Source organism: Hippocampus guttulatus, chromosome 7 (genome assembly GCF_054856545.1).
Source record: "Hippocampus guttulatus isolate MCC_2025c chromosome 7, RoL_Hgut_1.0, whole genome shotgun sequence".
Taxonomy (NCBI): Eukaryota; Metazoa; Chordata; class Actinopteri; order Syngnathiformes; family Syngnathidae; genus Hippocampus; species Hippocampus guttulatus.
Window position 1 is genome coordinate 23,434,351 of NC_141267.1, and position 21,884 is coordinate 23,456,234.

At 51.2% G+C, this 21,884-nt stretch overlaps 1 protein-coding gene and 1 long non-coding RNA gene across 2 annotated transcripts; one reads left to right on the forward strand and one right to left on the reverse strand.

Moving 5' to 3' along the window:
* Positions 1 to 8,972: 8,972 nt before the first annotated feature.
* Positions 8,973 to 18,902, reverse strand: LOC147203184 (uncharacterized). The gene is made up of 2 exons (XR_015101471.1): positions 16,681 to 18,902; positions 8,973 to 15,955 (listed from the first exon to the last, which is right to left on the reverse strand). It is a non-coding gene; the product is annotated as an uncharacterized LOC147203184 (long non-coding RNA).
* An 87-nt stretch (positions 18,903 to 18,989) lies between these two features.
* LOC147203185 (antihemorrhagic factor cHLP-B-like) lies at positions 18,990 to 21,291 on the forward strand. The gene is made up of 7 exons (XM_086116618.1): positions 18,990 to 19,242; positions 19,333 to 19,443; positions 19,527 to 19,611; positions 20,211 to 20,380; positions 20,506 to 20,622; positions 20,725 to 20,805; positions 20,890 to 21,291. The coding sequence occupies exons 1-7, from the start codon at positions 19,054 to 19,056 to the stop codon at positions 21,046 to 21,048; spliced, it is 912 nt and encodes a 303-aa protein (XP_085972744.1). The 5' UTR covers positions 18,990 to 19,053; the 3' UTR covers positions 21,049 to 21,291.
* The last annotated feature ends 593 nt before the right edge of the window (positions 21,292 to 21,884 follow it).

Sequence of the window (21,884 nt, forward strand, 5' to 3'; positions counted from 1 at the left end):
AAATGCTTCAAATGCTTCTCATGGCAATCCGGACATTCATTCCGATGGGTAAAAAAAAAGAAAAGAAAAATATCGCCCGACAACTCTGCCGGCAAGCCGCAATTGCCGACTGCCGACCGCTCACAACTTGCGGCGATGGAGGTCATGCGACATCGTAGGATAAAGTTGCCGTCTTGTGTGGGTCATATTTAATGTTAATACTTTTTGCAATGTACACGAACAAAAAAAATATACACAATATTAATCACACGCACACAAATCCCCCCCCCCACCCCCATTTTCCTGGACACTCCCCGCAATCGACGTGGGACCCGTCGGCGAGCTACCCGTCCATCACCATCGACTGGTTGGGCGCCCGTCAGGGAAACAATATGGCAGGAGTGCCCATCAAACCAAAGGCATAGACCATTCAGCTCTTTGCCCCCCCCCCCAAACAATATTAATAATAGCCACGTGGCTATCAATTGGTATTCTTTGGCCATTCGCGTTCCCCGTCTTTCTCCTAGCGGTGGTAGAGCAGATGCTTTTTGGGAGGGGGGAGGGGGCAAACTCAGGAGGCTTTGCGTTAAGCATGAAACTGCGAGTCTACCGTATGTTCAGATGTATCACCACTGTCACCTGAATAAAGATTTTCTGCTGATGCAGAAAATTGTTTTCCTCTGAAAAGAGCACGCAGCATTTCAAATCCTTTCATTTCGAAAATGCAGCAAACGATCTCACCAGCCAATTATCCAAACGCCAAAATGAATCATTGCAAGACTTTCCGAGAACATGTTTGGCATCAGTCTTTGGGAATTGGGAAAAAAAAAAAAAACAGAGTGCAAATTGCATCTTTTTTTTTCCCTTCAAAGGCAGACTTTGGAAATTGCTGAAGCCGCTGCTGTCATTTATCTTTTATGCCCGCTGATCTCCTGTTGTGAGGAGGGGAAATCATTTTGCAGCAACAGTAGATTTATTGGGCGGGAAGACCGAATAATGACTATCTACTAATGTGTGCGCGTGTGTGTGTGTGTGTGTTGGGGTGGTCGATCACACACCTTGAACAGAAAGCTGATGAAATGAACTCGACAATCCAAACTCCAAATTGCTTCCTTGAAGAACTTTAGCATGTTTCAAAACGGAGAATTTTCAAGTGGCCCTTTCGTCCTTGCATTTTTTTTTTTTTTCGGTGTGTGGCCCTCCAACGAAAAAATGTGGACACCCCCCGGGGCTCAAGCTCACCCACTCACCCTCACTGCGACAAATGGACTAAAATGCGCTCGACTCGGCAGAGCAGACGTTGAAGAAGCGACTGATATTGGATGACTTTTCATTTCAAAATGGCAGCGCCCGTGAAGAATTGATAGATATCACATCCACACACACGCGCGCTCGCTCGCTCTCTCTCTTGCCCTCTGTCGATCTCAGTTGCTCTCTTTTCCGCTCTCCCGTCGGTAATGAGCTGAGCAGGAGAGTGGAGGCAGCTTCTTCGGTAATGAGGAACAATCCTCGGGGGAGTCAAGCTGGGCCCGCAAATACTTGGTCTCGCAAGTGCAAGTCATGAAAATCCAGAGAACGAGGAGGGCTGGGATATCACTCTCCCAAATCCAGCTGCAACTGAAGCCACCATGGATTTATTGATTTTTGGGAAACATGGCGAGAAAAAGGAGTCAGACCCCTTCAACTTTTTCACCTGTCTTGCCTGGGGGGGGGGCAACTCATTTCATTGGGGAAAATCTCAGCTTCCGTTGTAGGTGTCAAAAGGTTTTACCATGTGTCGTCGTTCCATTCATGGAGTCTTTCCGTGCGATTGTGAGGTGTCCTACACCGTGAGGGGGCTTTGAACGCATCTCGCGTGGAGCGCCGAACGGGAGTGCCGCGGTTGCCTTTTTTTTTCTTTCTCCTCTCGACGCCGCGAGTTTGGTCCGCGTCGCGAAACTCGGTCACGACGGATGGCCGAGCGTGTCGTCGCGTGTCAATGCCAAAGGCGCACAATAAATAAAGTTGTCAAATGGAATACAAGGCCGCCTTCTCGAAGCGGAGCACCCACAGCCGCACCTTGCCAACAACCTCTCCGTTTTTTAAGTGAGGCTCGCCCAAAGAACAGCGACGTGCAGTTAATCGTGCCTATAAAAAACAACGACAACACCTTCCCCGACCGTGTGTTTCGATTGACCATTTTGATTTCAGAGAATAATTGGAGGGGGGCGGGGGGGCGACACACCTGTCTCGACAAGCCTGATGTGATTTTCTCCCACCAATCACCGCACGGGATTCTTGTTCTCCGCCCGTGTCCGTCATTTGAATCCATTGTGTCGAATTGGAATGGCCCTACCTGTCACGCCGTGTCGAGACAGCTTTCTTCCTGCGAGTTGACGGCACTGAAACTTCCGATCCAATCTTCTTTGCTAAGGCAGGATTGTGCGTCTTGATGACGCTCCGCATCATTTGCGCAGCCGTCAGTCACTCTTCGGCACCGCACCTGCGGTGGCATCCTTACCTGAGGGACAGTCGCTTTGGGGTTGTTTTTTTTATAAAATGCTCCATCGCGAACAGACAAGTTCTAAGATTTAAAAAAAAAAAAGAGAGAATCATCAAGAGGCGGAATAGATTTGCAAACGCCATGAAAAATAAACATGAACAGAAAAGGTGTCCGGTGTTAAAGCAACATCATAAACATTTTGATGTCACGAGCGTCAAGAACAAAACAAGTTGACCGTTCATCTCAGCTGATATCACAAAATCCGTTGGATATGTTGTCCTCTGCGAACCTCTTGCGCATGGCTTGTCATCAGACGCGGAATCGGTTCCAGTTGCAATCATTCCGACCTTTCGCAATCCAGGCCGTATGAATGTCCTACATGTTTTTGTTTTTTTTGTCTCGGAGCTGCTCGTCATCGTAATACGAGTGTGGCAAAGGTGCTTTGTGTGTTTTTACATAATTGCCTTGGTCAGAAGAAGAAGGCCTATTTCATTGTTTCATTCGGAAAGCGTGCACACGCAGCAGCAGCATTTCATGCCGACCTTTCCGGGAGAGATCGTCTTCCGCCAGAGACGAGTCAAAAGGTCAACTGCGAGCTGACAATAGGACCTGCGCGTGTATTGATGTTGATTGGCAAGTTCATAAATGTAACGAGCTGGAGGGAATGACGCCACTGGGGTTCGTATATTCGGGCACATTTGAGAATTGCAACGAACATTTTTAAAAATGAATCCATCTTCATTCGTAGCGTTTTTATTCAGAGCGTCTTTGACTTTTTGTTGTTGTTGTTGTTTTTCAAAATGAAGGCCTTATGTGTCACTTCAAACATGTCATCAAATATTTTCCAAAAGGATTGGCCTTCAATTCCATTTGGGATGTGACCCTGGAATTAGGGTCACGCAAGTCGACTCACATTGATTTCTATCGCCCTTCACCGCCAAAAGAGTCTCCGAGGGGGTTCACGGTTGGCAAATAGGAATGACATCCCCCTGACCTGAACCCCCAAGAGGGCAAGGAACAAAATCCCTAAAGCCCATCTGGGGGAAAAAATGAGAAGCCTTGAGAAGGGGCCGCGGGCGGGGGATCGCCGATGCCAGGGTGAGCAGGCGGCAACGGATGCCCGCCGGCCAAACATTTCGTACTCCGAAAGTCCATCAAACAAGACGGAGACGCCGCGGGAGAGACGCCTCCGAACCCGCTCGGTCGATGAAGAGCGCTCGACCCAGCTCTCATCCCGCCCGCTCGGAGCAGAATCCGTCCGGCGGCGTCACCGAGGCCCCTCTCCAGACGCGGGAGGAGGGGGAAGGACCGGCAGAGGAAGCGGCACTCCCGCGTGCACTTCAACTAAATGCGAGAGCGGAAGATCGGCACGGAGGGGGGAGCTTTCTCATTTTCTCCAAATGATCGGGGACGCGCGCGCGCGTATTACTCGCAAATGGAAGCTATGACGTCAAATGGGCGCTTAATCCCGTCGGCGATGTCATCTGTCAAACGACGCGCATCTGAGCTCTGTTATGATGCCTTGGGGGATTTCAGAATAAAAATAAAAAATTCTCCCCCAAAGTAGATGGAAGCGCCGTGGCCTTTTCGCGTCACGCCAGTTGAGCAGCTGCGCAGCCTCCGCGACGCGCCAGATGCTGCGAGCTCAGCGCGCGATGGCAAAACGTAACGCCGAGCCTCGCTTGGAGCTCATCCGGTTGCCGCCATGCTGCGGTCGCATCGCGCCCTGATTTTGGCTTCACATTTACGGCAATGTGAGTTGGATTTCTGTTGATTTTGAACAAATCCGGCTTGCTCTCAATAAATGTTTGATGTTGTCTCGACGTCTCCAATTGCAGGTTAGGAACATTTTGCGTGCGCCGATGGATTGGTGGAAAAACAAATCCTTGGCGACCGGGTCAAACTCATTTTGGATATCCTCACGTGTTGAAGCTGTTTAAAAAAAAAAAAAACCATCAAGTCATCCCAGTGACAGAAAAATGAAACCGATGACACAACGTGGCCGCTTTGGCTATTGGTGGCGATGGCGGCGGGGGTGACGGTGGGGGGTGGCGGTAGCGCTGGCCGCGCCGAACAAAGCGGCTCCAGTGGGGGGGGGGGGGGAGAAAAAAAAGTGCAGAGTTAGTAACAACCATTAACATGATATGAAAACGAACAGATGGAGAAGGGGGCAGGGAGGGAGGATTCCAATGCATCATGGGAAATTGCCCAGCCGCCTTTCTTGCCACATACAGGCGGATTTGCCATTCTACTAACCTCAATTAAGACCTCTGCACTGTGTGTGGGTGGGTGTGTATCGATAGACATAGATATCGATCGATATTAATTTCCTTTTGTTCCCAGTCTCAAGAATTGTCTGTCAAGTAAAGGAAGGCGGAGTCACCAAATCACGGCGCCAATGATGCGACTGGACACACGAGACGGCAGCTACGCCGATGGAACGGGCGTTGCGCCCGTATGAGACGAATGCTGGCAGAGTTGCGCTTTTAGACGGAAGGAGTTCTCGACACGAATGAACGCAGCCCCAAGGCTCACGTTCGGCCAGTTGATCCGTCGCAAGGCCGCCACTTTGTTGTCCGAGAGGAGAAAAGAACACAAAGGTCACTCGTCGCGTCGGCTGCGACGGCCGAAAGAGTCGCGGAAAGACATCCGAGCGGACGTCCCGCCCGATCTTTGCCGACGAGCCCGTCCAACCTGAATGAGATCATCGCGCCGCAAAATCAACGAGCCGGGCCTAATTTCGACTTCATGAATCATCCCTGATCACATTATTCGTTGCGCTCTAAATACGCAAACCCCTCCGCAGTGATCAGGTGAGAGTTTGTGAGGGGGGCGGTGGATTGATTAAAAGCCCCGAAATGTGACATCAGAAATGAGAAGCGTGTTGGCGCTTCTCCACGGTGACTCAGAGCCACTTTGACAAAGGCCTCCATTGATTTTGACACGGCGAAGCCGCGCCGCATTCACATGCTTTGCAAACTTTTACTCCCACGAGGTCTTTGACGCTCTTACATCAGATCCAATGCGGCGAAATCTCACGGCAAAAAAAAAAAAAAAAAAAGCACACCAGCAGAGACGTGATGTCAAAAGTGATGCCGCCCCGCCCCCACTCCGCTTGTTTGAGGCTCCACTCAACCACCTCCGTAAAGGGAATGCTGCACACTTTGAAACGGAGTCAACTTGAGCGCATCGCTCATGCAATCAGGTCACGGAAGTGAGCCTGCGCCTCTTTGATCACAAACCTTGAAAAATCTCGAGTCAGTCCGCGCGCGCGCGCGTTTGTGTGCGTTGCGATATCCATCCCTACTCAGAACTCCTTTGGTGCGGCCGAGTTGCATCCATCCGTCTTCAATGCGGCCTCGCGTCACCGGTGCCTCCGCTTTGTCGGGGTTATCCAAGCCGGCTTGACCGTTGTCACGATTTTGTGATGCGGAGGCAAAAGGTGGACCCAAATGCGGAGAAGCAAAAACGCGCACGCACGCGTATGCGCACACATTTACACGGCCGCCTTTGTCGTTGTCGTTGTTGTTGCGGTGACGCTCGAGTCGGCGCAGTCGCCGTTTTTTGATTTGCGTACTGCAGCGCACTCTCACACTGCGTCTGAGCTCGGCGCTACGCCGGCGTCTCGGGCGACAAACGCCGAAACATTCCCCGCGGGCGAATACAATGACGCAACGGCTTGAGGACCGAGCCAGGTGCTCGCGGGTGGGCTGAGACGCTCGCGTGGCTGCGCGGCGTCACCGGCTATTTGCTACGCTTCTCCTTCTGGCTGGAGTCAGCAGGCGGCCCCGCTCGTCGCCTTTGTGTATCTTCCCCTCATTCCGATCGGCGTCGGGAGGAGGAAATAGCCAGCGGGAGAAACGGCCGACGGAGCGACGCGCCGGTCGCAATCGCGGCTAACGGCGCTCAGAGAGGGAACGTCGATACCTCCCGGCCGGGGACGGAAAGTCAGCGGCCGGCCGTTGTCGTTCGGAAAAAAGGGGGACACGAAATGGGAAAGCACTTTAAGAATAGCTGCCATTTTTTTTTTTTTTTTGGTGTTGTGTTCTGAAGAGCCGTCCAGCCATCCATTTTCAAATCCTCGGGGGGGGGGGGGGGGGGGTCGCGGGCGTGCCGGAGCCTCTCCCGGCCGTCTATCGGCCAGTAGGCGGGGGAAAGCCGCAAAAACGGAGGCCCGATCCCGTCAGCCGTTGTGGCCGACGTGTCGGCCTGCAAGCTTGGCCACGCAAAGGACTTTTTGTTTGTTTGTTTGTTTTTGTCCCACCCCCGCCACCACCCCCCCCCCAATGACAAATGAATAACAGAGGTGCAAATTGACTGTGGCCAAGTGGCGTGGAGATGTGATCATCCACCCCGAACACATCACTTTGCTCTCCCGCGGTGTAATAACGCTTGGTAGACGGTCGCCATTATGACCTTTCCGCCGAACGGCGGAACACGGTGAGCCGCGAGAAATCAAATTACCGCCGCAGAAGAGGTTCGCTCTTCTCACTCCGCTTTTTCCGGCTGCCTTGCCTTTTTCTCATTTGGCCGTTTCACCGCCGCCGCCGCCGCCTCAGCCCTCCGTCCTTCCAAGCTTCAATCTCTTCTCCCCATAACTCTGAACAAAGCGAGCAGGAAATTACATGTGGGGGGGGGGGGGGAGCCGGAGATCTCATCAATTCCAGATATAGTATTCATCTCGCCAAAAGTGCTCGGGAGTGCATTCGGCGACTCCATAAGTCACGAGGTTTGTCACACGGGCGACGGTGACGCACGAGGACGGCGGCGCTCGGTTCATTCCGCGGCAGGTATTCTTTGTCAGATAAGCAGAACGGCCGGCCTAATGCCTTTTTAATGCGGCCGCCTGACTTATGTCGCCGTCGCCGGGGGCGGCCTCGTCGGAACGCTCGGATGCTCGCGGGCGGCAGACGGGGTGCGGCGAAGGCGCCAAAGATCGATCGGCGCGGCGGCGGAAGCGCGGCGCCTTTTATCGGAGCTTCTGCGGTCGGCAAACGCGGAATCAAAGACGGGGGAGCCAATCCACGCGGCATTTATTCTTTGATTTCTCACGTCTGCGGCACCAACCTGAGCTAAATCGTTTCAAACGGCTCAAAAGAGTCAGCGGATGGGACAAAAACATTTTGAAGCGCTCAACGGTTTGCTCCGTCCATTGACACGCGCAAGCGGACCGCAATATCGCTCCGCCGCACGGACGCGACTCAACTCGAGCGCATTTCACGAGGACGGACGGCAGAAAGCACAAAAAGAGTCCAACTCAAGTCTGGAGTCTCATGCCGGGTCCAAAGCCAAAGACTGAAAAAGACGAGTTCCTCCATGAAGCCTTTCCAGTTGCTCCGCGATGCTGCCGCTAGGCCTCTTGATGCCGCTCGGAAGAGGGAGCGCATCACTCCTGCGCCGGCATCCCTTCACTGAGAGCGCCGCAGCGGAGGTGAAATTTCATCACAATTCATCATCGTTTTCTGACATGAACTGATTTTTTTGTTTGTTTTTTTTGCATTAAGCACACTCTCTCTCTCTCTCTCTCTCTCTCTCGATGTCAAAGCAAATCATTTTTGTTGTTTCAGTCATTGTCGATTTTTGTCCGTCTTATTACGGAGTGCCTGTAAGTTTCTGTTTTGAGACGCGGTCGGATGGTCGGCTTCCCGCGCGCGCACAACGATGCGATATTGATCCGTCAAAATGCAAAAGGACACGCTCTCACCGCAGAAGGGACCCCCACGTCGTAAACAACTTGTCCGTGTGACTTTGCTGGAGGCGGTACGCTGCCTTCACCAAAATAGCTCCTCGTTATTTCCGGTTTGGCCACAAATCACATCGCAAGTGCCCCGGTGGCGGGGGGGGCGAATTGTCATGCGATCGGCGTCTGCGCGGAAAGCGACAGACGCAAGACAAGGTGAATGTCCGTCCGGCAGATACAGCTCAGTCACCGGTCTGATGATTAGGACCCGGGCCTTCAACGGGGACCTCATCGATGGCGTAACGCCGGCGCAGGAGCAATCGTACAAATTCACTGACGCGTGAAGGCAAACAATCATTCAGACTCACAAACGCCGGAAAGGGGGAAAAAGCCGGAGTGCAAGAGGTAGACACTCAACCATCGAGGCTCCCCGGGGGGGCGGACAGCGTAGCCAGAGGAATCTCACACTCACGCACGCTGGATGATAGTCTTATCCACGAACCCGTTTGTAACTCGATATGCGCCCTCTTCGGCTTGAGTCATCTGGACAACGTGGCTCTGTTTCCCCCCCCCCAAAAAAAAGGCCCATACGACAGAGATGAGATTGTGTTTTGGACGGCGGGCGCCACGAATACTTGGAATGCCAATAAAGGCTGTTTTTGTGGCGCCGTTCGCCGTCGCCCCCGTGTTCTTGCTGATAAAAAAAAAAAAAAAATCCCGTGTTTTATTTAGCGGCATTCAAAGCGAATAGTAATTAGCCCAGACCCGGTTTGATGTTGCAACTGGGGCGCGTTAAAGCGTTGCTGCGGAATCACTGAGAGCAAAACCAACTCGCTTCAAACCTGTTCATTTATTCATGGGAGGCTCATCAGCAGCAAGTGCATTTGCTGAAAACTTGGCTTCTTTCATCCCTCACGGTCCTCAAGTAGCAAATTTAGGTGTCCTGATATGCACTTTGAAATTTGGAAGATGGCGAGACTGAAATGCTCAAAGAAAAGTGAGTTTTGCCTTCTTATTTTGTTACACATATGCAAGGTGATCATTAGCAACCCCCCCAGGTGCAGCCGTGTCCAAACTACGACTCGGGGGCCATTTGCAGCCCGCCGTCCATACGCGGCGAACAACAAATTGATGGATAACTTGATGTGGAATCAAAAGTCCAGCGAAATGGCTTGTTGAAATCTTGTTGTTCTGGATTAGATGCGACCATTTGACATTCGGGTTCAGACTTTAGCAAGCATCATGGAAGTTGACGTGCGTGATTTGCTCTCGCGGGCCACGCGAAATGATGTGGCGGGCCGGATCCGGCCCCCGGGCCTTGACTTTGGCACCCGGCTTGGAGAGCTTTTCTCGATATTGGCCGATTCACAAAGCCGAGAAAACGAACGAGACGATGCAAACGATGTAGAATCGCTTTCTTGAGCGACTTTGGTCGGCCAATTTTCAAGCGGCCCTTTCCTCCTTGTGTTTTTCCGAAACCGTTTGGACACCCAAACGCACGTTTGCTTGACGTTCACAAAGTCACAGTGGAAAGGTGCGATTTTTTTTTTGTCGACTCCTCCAACCTGCGCATTGAGATTTCATGACGACAGCCGCCTTAATTGTTGACGCGCAACTCTCGGCGAGGATCCTTCATCCTGAGCCGACCCAGCATGCTAGCGGGAGCCGTCTTCCAAGGTACGAGGCATCAAAGTGGGACTTTGTTGTCTCCGGACTTGACTTGGCATTTGTGGAGGGGGGGGGGGGGGGGGTGGTACTTGCCCTTCTAGGAGTTAAGGTCAGGGGATGTTGTTGATATTTGTCAACTGTGGGCACGTGAAGCCCTTTGGTATTTTCTTCGGATCGCTTCCTTGTTGCAGCAGAAAAAAAAACCCTCCACGTACAAATGCAGAACTTTTGGTGTTAACCTTTAAAAAGATGTTGAAAGAAAAAACAAAATGACCTCGCCGGATATCACCGCGCGGTCATGCTCTCTCAACTCCAAGGAAATGTTTTCAAGAAGCAAGAAAATCATTTGGTGCGGCGACTCGGTCAACTTAGTCGCTTTTCAACGGCCGACGACTGTCTCCCCCCCCCCCCCGCAAGCCATTTTGCGTCGCTCGGAGCGGCGGCGATGCCTTGAAAGTAAAACAAAAAAAAATGGGTGCTTGTGAAACAGACCGGCGACTCTGCAAATGACAAACTACTCACAGAAGCGAGTCTAACGGGCCGGTAGTCTTCACATAAACGGACCATTAGCTTTCATATTTCAACCGGCGAATCAAGCGTGAGGCCTTGGGATCGGGTCTTAAACGGACTGAGGGGACCGCCTTCGGATGAAGGTCGAGTTTAATGGCCGCATTCTAGCACAAGGATAACGAGGCGTTACCGTGGACGCACTTGGAAAAGGGGAGCGTTCAGAGACGAGGCTCAATCCAAAACGCCTCGCAAGACTCGGAAACGGAAGGAAAACTCCGATGAAGAAATCCCGTAGGAGAGGCCGCGCGAGTGTCGCCGTAACAAGCGACGGTGATTAAAAACATCAAAGTAGCGAAAGACTTTCCGTCGCGTTCGGGTGGCACGGGGGCGGTCGCGGCACCCGATGGCGGCCGCGCCGCATCGGGCGCAGCCATCGAGCGCCGATCGAGCGAGACGATATGACGGCGCTCGCGCCGCCGTTTTGACCACGTGACCCGCGGCGCTGGTTGCGGTCCAACTTTAGCTGCGCAAAGATACGGAAAGTCCTCGAGCGCTTTCAAGCGTCCGGTGCTGTGGAATACCGATCGGCGAAAAATCGAGAGCTGCAGTTACGATTTGTTGCAACTGCGGGCCACTCGGAAAATACCGATAGGACCCGGAGGCTCGCATGTAGCGGGACACCTTAGGCGGCACGGTATATACCTCGCCGGGAAAAAGAAATGTGCTCGGCCAAGGTGAAAAGTAAACGAGCAGAATCTGGCGGACCGCGGAATACACGTCAACTATTTAGCGTTCGAGTCCGGTTCCGGCGGCCCAATAAAAGACACTTACGAAACATCCCTCCATCCATTTTCCGATCCGCTTTATCCTCACAAGGGTGGCGGGGCGTGCCGGAGCCCATCCCGGCAGTCTTCGGAGGACACCCTGAACCGCTTGCTGGCCAATCGCCGGGGCACGCGTCGGCAAGCAACTTCAGTCAAGTCGATTAGAAGGGGGGGGGGGGGAGGGGGGCTGAGTGAAAACGCTCCGTTTATTTATCTTAATTAAATCATTAAACAATTACCTTAATTATGCAAGGTTGAATGGGATGCCGGAATGTCCTTTGGGAATTGACTTTTCTCTCTTTTTTTTTTTGAATCCTTTTGTTTGTCTTCCTTCTCCTCATTTTGTTGACCTTGCGTGGAAAATCTTTGCTTGTCCATCATTGGCACTTAGCAGCTTTTGTTTTTTTTCTTTCCCTTTCTCTGAAGCGAGAGAGTCGCGCCGCCTTGGCCCGCATCCTTGCCGTCGCCGTCCGGGAGCTGCTCCACTCCCAATAATTCTTTGCGAGAGCACTTGAGAGGTCCTGTTGCTCGGAGATGAAGTCCAATATACTCGCCGGAATTGCCGTCGCCGCGATATGCTCCCAAACTATCGTTTGTGTCGGGACACCGACGAGGAGAAGCCGGATTTTTAATACCCGCCTTTTTATTGGGTCGGAATTTCCAAGTAAGTCCCAAAGTGTCTTGTTTTGTTTTTTGTTTTCATTTGCCCCCCCCCCCCCCTCTGACAAATGATTGACTGCCTCTCTCATGGAAGAACGTGACGACGGAAGGAGGATCCCAATCACGCAAAATTTGACGCCGAATGTTTGCAAAACAGAAAGTTATGCGATCAGCAGTATTTGTTACACGATCGTCCAGTTGGCACCAGATGACTTTTGAATGTCATTTTTTTTTCTCGCGCGTTTTGACGACAACATTGGCAACTGTTCCGAGCTCTAATCCAAAAGACGAAGGTCTTGCCCCCGATTTGTCTTGTTTTTTTGGTCTGTGAGACTCAAATTCGCCGACTGCACGGCTGCGATTGGAAAAGTTGAGAAGATCGCGAGTCCATGAGGAGCACGAGTTGAAGAAACCGAGAACTCCAACCGCATGGCCGCCATCCAATTTCAAGCTTTTTCACCGAGGCGCTCACCGTACGACATTAAGACAGCCCGCGTTGAAAAAAGATTGTCATACGTTTGCAATTGATTTCGCGTTTGGAGGATTCATATTCATTTGTGAAATTGTCAGCGTTGAAATGAAGCAACATCAATTTTCCTTTGCGCTACCGCAAAGGTTTCCGTTGGCGTTTGGGTTTTCCGGCATCCGGGTTTCATTGCAGAATTGATTGATTTGGATTCGGACTGTTTTTGTGCTTTCCGCTGCCCTCGTTATTCATTTATGGTTGTATGAATTTTTTTTTGGGGGGTGGGGGGGCTCCACGTACGGCACGTTGCGTACAGCGCCGGTTGTTTTCAAGTGCTCGAGAAATACACTTGAGTTCTGATTACATATCCTCTGCGGTGAATATTTCATGCGATGTTCTCATTCACTTTTGAAAGGAAGCTAATTTGCCCCATAAATATTTGATGCGGACCTTTCATATGGCTCCCGCCCGCGTTTGGATGAACTGCAGAATGTACATTTAGGTTCACAACACCTCTGCTCGTTGCCGCGGAACCCGCTCGCCTCGCGATCCGTCGCGCGGACGGCAGATTATTTATATACTATATAAAGGCAAAACGCTGAACTTCAAATAACAAGTCACCGCAGCTTTGTGCGTACGTTGTTTTCACTTCCTGCGGTGCCGCTCGTATTGCTCCGACTGTGGCGCCAAAGAGCGGGCGGCGACGGCACCTCATCGATCACGCCGGGAGTAATCGCACGCGTATTGCAGCAAATTGCCAAGGAGGAGCACGATCAATGTACGGCAAGTTTAACCGAGGGACTGAAATGACAAAAGATGAAGCAAGCGGCGCACAATTGGATCTTCATTTCACCGAGGATAAGACGGCTTTAACGGCAAAAGGCTCGGTTGAGATTTTGCGCCTGGACACAACGTGGCTCCTTATTTGAAAACCCTTATGCCCTTGGAAAAAAACTCGTTTTACAATTTTTGAAAATTGTGTATGTTGCATTATTCCAGCATGTGTTTTTTTATTTTCAATCACTCAAAATGTTCAGCGGCATCTGTGCTAGCCATACATATATAGTTTATATTAATTCCTTGGGATTTTTTGCCCTCTATGGACAATAAAAGCAGTACTGTGCTATGACACTTCAAAGAAATATTGCATTTAACGTAAACGGTCGACTATTAGGGATTTATTAAGCCGACGGTCTCGGATTTTTGCTCTGAAACCGGACCGCGATTTGAAATGGGACCGGCTAATTGGTGCGGTGGATAAATCGGGCCTCTTTTCATCTTTGGCAGCGGGCTCAAGTCAAAAGCCTCTACTTTATTATTATTATTATTATTATTACTTTCTCCAGTCCTTCACGGCTCGGTCACATCATGGCCGGACAACTGTCACGCACTTGATTTTAGAGTCGGCCGATCCTCCGTGAAGTAATTGCAGTTGGTCCCGAATGCCGCCGCTCACCTTTTGCCCGCTACTCGGGCATCCCTTCACTGCCTCCAGTTTGACTTTGGTCCCGTTATTGGTTTTCTTGCAATGGCCTGGCCCCAGCTGACCTCTCGGAGCTCCCCGCTCGCTGCCCCGGGTCTGCGGCCCAGACGCTATTCCAGGTACCGAGAACCGAGCGGAGGCTCCGAGTGGACGGAGCCTTTTCCGTCGCCGCCCCCTCTCTTTGGAACCGCACGCCCCCGCCTCGCTGCCCGTATTTCAAACTTTTGATTCTTTGGCTTTTAACTCAGCACGAGACTTGATTTTTTTTTCCGTTGGACAGTTTTTGTGATTAATTTATTGGGTTTATTGTTTTTTTCTTGTCCGAATTCTTTTTTGCTCCGTGTGTACAGCACTTTGCAGACAACGGCGGCCGTTGCTCCGGAAATACACTTGAGTTGAGAAGAGGAATTTTCCCCGGAAATGACATTCACCTGAAATCTTGCCGAACATCATGATCAATTTTCCTGAGCGTTTGCAAGCCGCCATCAGGGAAACACCGGCGGGCAATACGTCGTTCGTTTCACGGTGAGCCGGCTGCTTTTGAGGCTTCCCGAGTCAGAGCGGAAGCGAGCCCCGCTCTCGATCTGTGGCGAGCCACCGAAGGCCGAGCGGTCAAAGTGATCTTTTCTGGCGCCGAGGCCTGTCGCGCTCCTGCTGATGGGACTGCGTGGCCGTAATGAAGTTCGGGCCGGAGACGGCTGTCTTAGTGAGTGAGTGATCGCCCGAGGCCCTCCGCCAACACTCTCATTCATCATTGCGATGATGGCTCGCTCGAAACCCGTCCCCACCGCCCCCATCCGTCGCCCTCTTTCTCTACTCCCAATTGCTGTACGCTATTTGCATTCCGACGCTTTGGGCTGTTCATTAACACTTGATGAATGCCGCTGTGTACAAAAAGGTTTCCTTCAAGTCATTTAGTTTGTGAGTCATTAGAAACCCCCCCCCCCCACACACACACACACACAGGCCCAGGAATTGTCAAAGCAAGCGAGATGTCAGACATGAGGGATTCTACGCCTTGGTAAATGTGACAAGGGGCAGCGTATCGTCACCTTTCAGCACGGAGCCATTAAAGATTGAAAGGGGCCCCCCCAAGTGTTGTCACGGAATCGTTTCCCCAGACGACGCTTCGGCTCCGCTTACGCCACCCCGCCGTCATGTTCCGATTCGCTCTGTTCTTCGACCGCGTTTTCTTGCTCAAACAAGCAGAGTTTGCAGTTTGCGGGAGCCGCCGGTCCGAATGCAATTCGATCGCCACCGGCTCGGATTACGGTCGAGCGTTCGAGTCCGATATCTATCGCGCATCCCGGCCTGGCGGCGTATTTTGGGACCGGCGCTTGACGTGCGCGCGCGCGGGACACGGAGGCGGGCCGGAGCTCGGCGAAGGAGGACGTGAGCCCTTGTTTCGGGATTCAGCCGATGACACCGATCGCCGAAATTCGTCAGGAATTTTTCGAATGACACTCCGTCACATGGCTTGGTCAAGTCGCAGAATGAACTCCGAGTCAATTTTACAACTGGCGTCTCGTCGATGTTGCTCATGTTCCCATTCGTCTGTTTCCCATCTGTCATCATCATCTGTCGCACTTTTTTTTGTCTCTGTGTATTTACATTCGATTGTTTAGGAATGAAGGCTCCCTGGTGCTTTCTCATTATCCATATTTGGACTATGAAGGGGAAAAAAAAAAAGCAAGGCTGAACTGTGAAGCGCACCCCCCCCCCCTCCATTTCATCTCTGAATCATTCATGAGAAGAAAGAAGCAGTGGGAGGGAAAGCCGCACGGAAACAGAGTCCGATTCGAACGGCGCGCAGCAGCCTCGTGTATCAACACGGGGCTTTGTTTTCGTGACAGGCAGCTGGAAGGAAGCTGCCTGCGTGCGCTTCAACGTCAAAGAGGATGAAGAGCGGGAAGAAAGGAGGCAGTGATATGATGAGGGGAGCAAAACAGGGCTGGGTTATGGATTTGTTCACGCGGGGGGTCGGGCGGGGGGGAGGGGGTTTATTTGTTTTGGCGATTCCCTGGTTTTCCCTTTCACCCCCGTTTTTTGGTGGAATATATTTTTAAATGACACATATGTGTAAGCGAACAGAGCTCACCTTCCGGCCAGCCCGCCATCCAAGCAGTATGGTGCAGATTTCTTGTGCTTTGTATTTGAATTGTGGATGTTTCCGACGACCTCCAGCATTCCAAAACCATGCATGCTAAACAGCCAGAAGACAGAAAAGGCCAGACAAATTAATCAAAACAAACATCGTATTGGCAGTTTTTCCATTTGTTGGGATTTTATTTTACCCCCCCCCCCCAACACATCTGGTATGGCGGGTGTTGCTCTGCATTCATTTCCCTCACTATTCAATCAAAGCCCCGTCGGTGAGCAAAATAGCTTCAAGTCATTAAAAAAAAAAAAAGATAGATAGAAAATTCAAAGAAAACAGTTTCCTGTCCAGCATAGCCAATTAGGGAATGATTCTCTTCTTTCGAATAGTGTCTCTTGATTGTAGGCTTGCCAATTTGGCAAGGAGCACTTCTGCCCTCTCGTGGATGACATTGGAAATGAAGGACCCACTCAAACCTTCCAAGAGGGAATGGGATGCTTTTGTTTTGGGGGGGGGGGGGGGGGTTGTTTGTTTTTTTGGCTGGGGTGCCTGGCGACTGGCTTTTCTTGAAAATATTTGTTTGTACGGCTCACTATCGTTGTGCCACACATCCTCCGGATGAATGTTAGCAGTCGCCTCCACTTTTGAACGGCGTCCAGTTTGAACTCGTCACACGCGATGAAGACTCGATACAGAGGACACGTCGCATTAACAGGACCGGTGTCGTTCCAGCCGTGATTGACTTCTCAACAGTTTGCGGTTGAGTGGTGATGTTCGTGTCTAATAATCAAGAAACGAGAGACAGAAACGTGCGTTCCGGCATCACTCACCGTCTTGTTCCGCTTACGTCACGTAGCCAGCTCCTCCCACCTGCTACTGGGGCATACAAGAGGGGGGGAGCAAACCAAGAGCGGCACCCCTCTTGACAGGCGGCGTCGCATGAGAGCTGAGGCTGCCGTGTGTCAACTTGCCCATCGCCTTTCCGGCCCGACCCGTTCATCAACCCGCCTCGTGTGCTGATCAATTACAGGTTATAAGATAAGATATCCTTTATTTCCTTTATCATTGACACGCGTATCTTGCAGCTTCTAGCCGTGTCTCGAACGAGCACCTTCGCTTCGTGAAACTTTGCTAAGAATTTGTCGATGCGGCCGGTTTTTGTTTCTTTTTTTCTTTGCGGTGCAAGGGCAATTCCGTGTTCGTCGCGTGACCGATAAACCCAAAATACATCATTTGTAGTCAACGTTACCGATCCACGGAGTGACAATGGAAAATGTCCTGCGGCACACCGAATGATCTCTTACGACGCGCGCCGAAGTGCTGCGGCAGAATGGTTCGGGAATTCAAGAGAGAGAGAGAGAGAGAGAGAGACATTGAAACAGGCGTTGGACGGACGTTCTAGCCAACAACCAGACCTTTTTTTTTTCCACGCATTTCTGGACTGGATGGGGATGGCAAAGCAAAGGAGTGCGATACCGTCCACTCCAATGCTTCGGTTTGTCTCGGCCATCCTCGTGCGATGACGTCACGCAGGTGTGTTTGCGGCAGGATCCGACCCGCCGCCACGTCGCTTTATGTGGCCCGCCAGAGCAAATCGTCCGTGTCAATTTCTGTGATCCTCGCTATAAATCTGCACCGAAATATCAAATTGTCATGTCTAATAAATGCGTTGATATTTATTAAGATAAGATAAGAAAACACAATGGAGAAGTTCCCAATTTACAGCAGCAAAAATGATGAGAGGGAGAAGTAGAGCAACAAAAAGTATAGAAGTAAATGTACATTATGAAATACAAATATAAGCATATTCAGACCCGACAGCAGTCGACAGGAACCAGCGGCGGTCGCCCTCCTTCTTGTGTATCGGTCTCTGGCTGAAGGAGCTGCCCTGGAGGGGGTGGGACGGTCTGCCCATCATAGCTTTTGGATTGGCTAGCATCATCCTGTTGCCCACCTCCTCCAGAGTGTCCAGGGAGCAGCCCAGGACAGAGCGGGCCCTCCTGAGCAGTCGGTCAGTTGCAATCATTTTGTTTACACTCACCCCAACAATAAGTGAACAAAATACTTGACCGGTTTCAAAAATAGTAATGCATCACTTTGTTGTGTACAATTAATAACACGATGTGATGATGAAACATTTATTTGGTTTTGTTGTGGTAACGGCTCTCCAAGGGTCACCCCAAGGTGGCCCGCGGCAAAAATGACTTTGACTCCGCCGCAGCCACACGAGCAACAAGGCACCTCGACTCAAAATGCTCTCTCTCTTGATCTACGACAGAGCCGCACTCCGCTTTTTTTTATGGATGGTCTTTGAATTGTTACAGATCACTTTTTCGGGATCCGGTAAAAGCGGTTAACTAAAAAAAAACACTGCACAGTTCGTGGACTTTAAACAGCTTCGGGCAAATGACCTGCTAAACTCGCTCCACTGGGGTGCACCAACCCTGTTTGAAACCAACAGCGACTTCTTTGAGAACTGGTTCTTGCCAAGGGCTACCAGCTTGGGACACACATTGCAAATACGTTTCCTCAAATTGCTTTTTTGACCGTACAATCTTATGCTATTGTTGAGAGGGGAAAAAATGTGGTTTGTTGATGTGAAGGACCAGTGTGGTGCCAGGGGGCCACCGGTTTGTTCGAGTGACTTTGGTGTCGCCGGCTGTGAATTTGGCCCCCAGTCAGACACGCGCCACCGAAAGTTTCTTCAAATAAAACACACCTTGACATATTTCTCCAATTTTTACATGTTTTCGCCGATTCCAAAAAAAAAAAAGTCAACAATTCTTGGGAAAAAAAACAAGAATAAATCTAGAAAAATTATGTATATATATATATATATATCAAATTATGTGCAACTGGTTGCACCTTTTGCTATTACGAAACATTTCATGTTCTCTCCCGTCCCACCGTGACTGCCGAGTCAACAAAGCCTCTTGTTTGTTGGTTTGTGTGCCCGGATTGATTTTCCTGCAACGCTTCCCACATGTGTCGTTGAAGGTTCAGAGCGCCCGACCACGTGGCTCATTCTCTCTCCCGCGATTGGTCGGCAGAGTCCCTCGGACAAGCCGGTGAAAGTCTATGTTTGTTCGCGCCCCGGTTGGCCCTTCCCGCGTCGCCGTCCGCCGCCTCCTCGTCGGCGGCCATAAAAGCGCGGCGGTGACTCGCCTGAATTGTGCCGGCTCCTGGTGGTCGTCTTCGTCGTCATGGTGGCTCAACTCTTGGCCGTTCTGCTGTGCTGCTGCCTCCTCGGGGCGCCGTCTTCGGCGGCGGTCACGTGCGACGCGGACGACGCGACGGCGGCGGCCAACTTTGCCGTCCATCACATCAATGGCCTCCACAAGCACGGCTTCAAGTTCAAGCTGCAGGAAGTCCAGAGCAGCGCATATGAACAGGTGAGCCAGCGGCGCTTTTGGGAAATCTTGCCAAAAGTCCAGTCTCCTTTTCGTTTTCTTCTTTTCTCATTCGTTTGTCCACGCACGTAGGGAGAGGGAGCTTGCAACATTGACATCAACATGAAGCTGATCCAGAGCAAATGTCACGTCACCAACCCCAAACACGAAGACCAATGTGAAGTCATGATGGAGTCCGAGCGGGTAAATGCTGCTCTATTCAGATCATATCATGTAGCGCTCACATGCTAAGGGTGTGTGTGTGTGTGTGTGTGTGCGCCTTTTAGCGCGCGGTCGCCACCTGTAACGCCAAGCTGTATGTGATGGGAGTCGAGGCCAGAGTCGTCTCTCACAATTGCATCACCAAACCAGGTCAACACTTTTGAGCACCCACTGAGAAAAAATGAGTCTGTCAGCAACATATGGAACTGCTCGTCCCTCCTCCCACGTTGGAGAGCCGGAAACTAGAATTTCCAATCCACGTTTATTTCCAAAAGGCCTTGTCACAAACAATAAGAGGTGCATCAAGGCAGGAAAATCTCCGTCTCGGTTAGAAAGTTCCAAGTAGAGCCAAGAAGCTGTGTGGGATAAGGGGGGGGGGACCCAGTGCTTGGCCGGTTAAGTCGACCGCCAGTCAGCAGTGATCTCTCATTGCGCTCGTCACAATCGTATCTATTCGGATTCGTACTCTGTATCTGCCGTGAAAAGAACCAAGGGTGCTCTCCGGCATGCCCAGTGTGACTAAGGAAGCGCTCCCAAAACAACCAGAGAAGAAAGCGCACATCCGTCGAAAAGCGCCGCAGCCTGCAAAGTGTGTGCGGTCAAACGATAGGTCGCGCGAGCACTCCTGAGCGGACCTCCGAACATGACCACGCCTCGGGTCTCCGACGCGACCTCATTAGGGAGCTCGCCTTTCTTACAAGACGCTGATTTGACTCCTTTCTTAGTTCGGCTCTCGTGACTGTCAACAGAATTCACCAATGCGGAGATGGCGGCAACCTGTCCCGACTGCCCGACCTTGTTGCCTCTCAATGACATGACGGGCCTCCAGGCGGTCCGGGAGGCCGTGAAGAAGTTCAACCAGGAGAGCAACCACCATAATTACTTTGCCCTGATGGAAATCTCTCTGCTGACGAGCGGGGTGACCACCGTCTTCTTTTCCGCGTGACCGCGTACCACCGCCAACGTCCTTCTCAACGCCTTTTTGTGTGGGTGTGTGTGTGTGCGTGTGTTCTTTCTTCCTTCCTTCCTGCCTTCCCGCGGCAGTACATTCCGAGCAGCGGCATGCTCACCTGGCCCAAATTTGTTCTGGTGGAGACCACCTGCCCAAAACATTCCAGGATCGTGCCTGAGGCCTGCAGCCCTCGCTGCCCGGACCGAGCTGTGAGTTTGCTTTTGCACTGACTGACTCCAATGTCGGAGTTCTCTGACCGGTTGACGTACTCTTTTTTTTTTTTTTTTTTTTTTTCATCTAACTTTTTGAAGCATCACGCCTTTTGCAAAACCTCCTACTGGCACGACACCGCACAAGTGGGCCAACTCCAGTGTGAGTTGTATCTGCCAACGGTAAGTCCGGGAAAAAAACGCCAAACATCTACTTAGCGCGCGCGCACGGAGCGTCTCATTGTCCCTCTCTTTTGTTGTCGACAGAATACCGACCCGCTCCCGATTGGCGTGCAGGAGCCCACGTGCCTGTCGTTCCACGACAGTCCGGAAGATGCCGCCTGCACGGCGCAGCTGACCACCCACGAGCCGGACATCCACCAGATTTGTCCTTTCCCGCTTGCCGTGCCGTTTCAGCAAGCCTAAAGGCGCGACGACATCAACGTCAGCCACCGGGATCACACATTAAAAAAAAAAAAAGGAATATGAAAACTTGTTTGGGCTATCTTTACCCGCGCTCATGCGTAATGCAAGAATCACAGCTGCCATTTAGCTTCTCCTTCCTTTTGGAGTTGACTTTGACGCCAATATTAATGCTGTCTTTTCAAATCTGAGCGCCCGCGCCCCCTCCAAAAAAACATGCCAATACAATAACCTCCGTTTGTGGTTCTTGACTTGCTTCTTTGACTTCTGCTTTCCAATCACTTTCACACATGTTGCCAAGAAGGCTGAATCTGTTTGAGTGAACACGCACTCCATTTTGGAACTTATGTAATCAGAGGCTGGTCTTATTCTTAGGGTTTGCCATATTTTTGCTTTTTTTTGGGGCGGGGGGGGGGCATAAACCTTTTGACTCTTCCCCTACACCTAAGTGAAGAAAAGAGATTGACATTTTATGTCTGTCTCTTGACTTGATTTTTGATTGGGGGTGGTGCGGGGTTGTTTGTTCCTTCCAAATACAGTACATGGTTGAAAGCCGATCCTTGTCACTTGGTTCTTGCACCATCTTTTGGTGGTGCTGGAGAGCAGTGAGAGAAGGTGTAAAGGTCCTTGACATTTTTTTTTTTCCACACGACTCTTGACTTGGTTCTTGGCTTGTTGTTTTGGAAACAGAAAAACCACGTGATGGAGCGGTCGTTATTCGGAGCCACTTGAGATCAAACGGGCACCGAAATGAAAGCGCCGGATGATCAACGGGCCGTTTCTCAAAGCAAGCGCATTTCCAATTCACTTCCGGCATTCTTCCGATTGGTTTGTCAGAA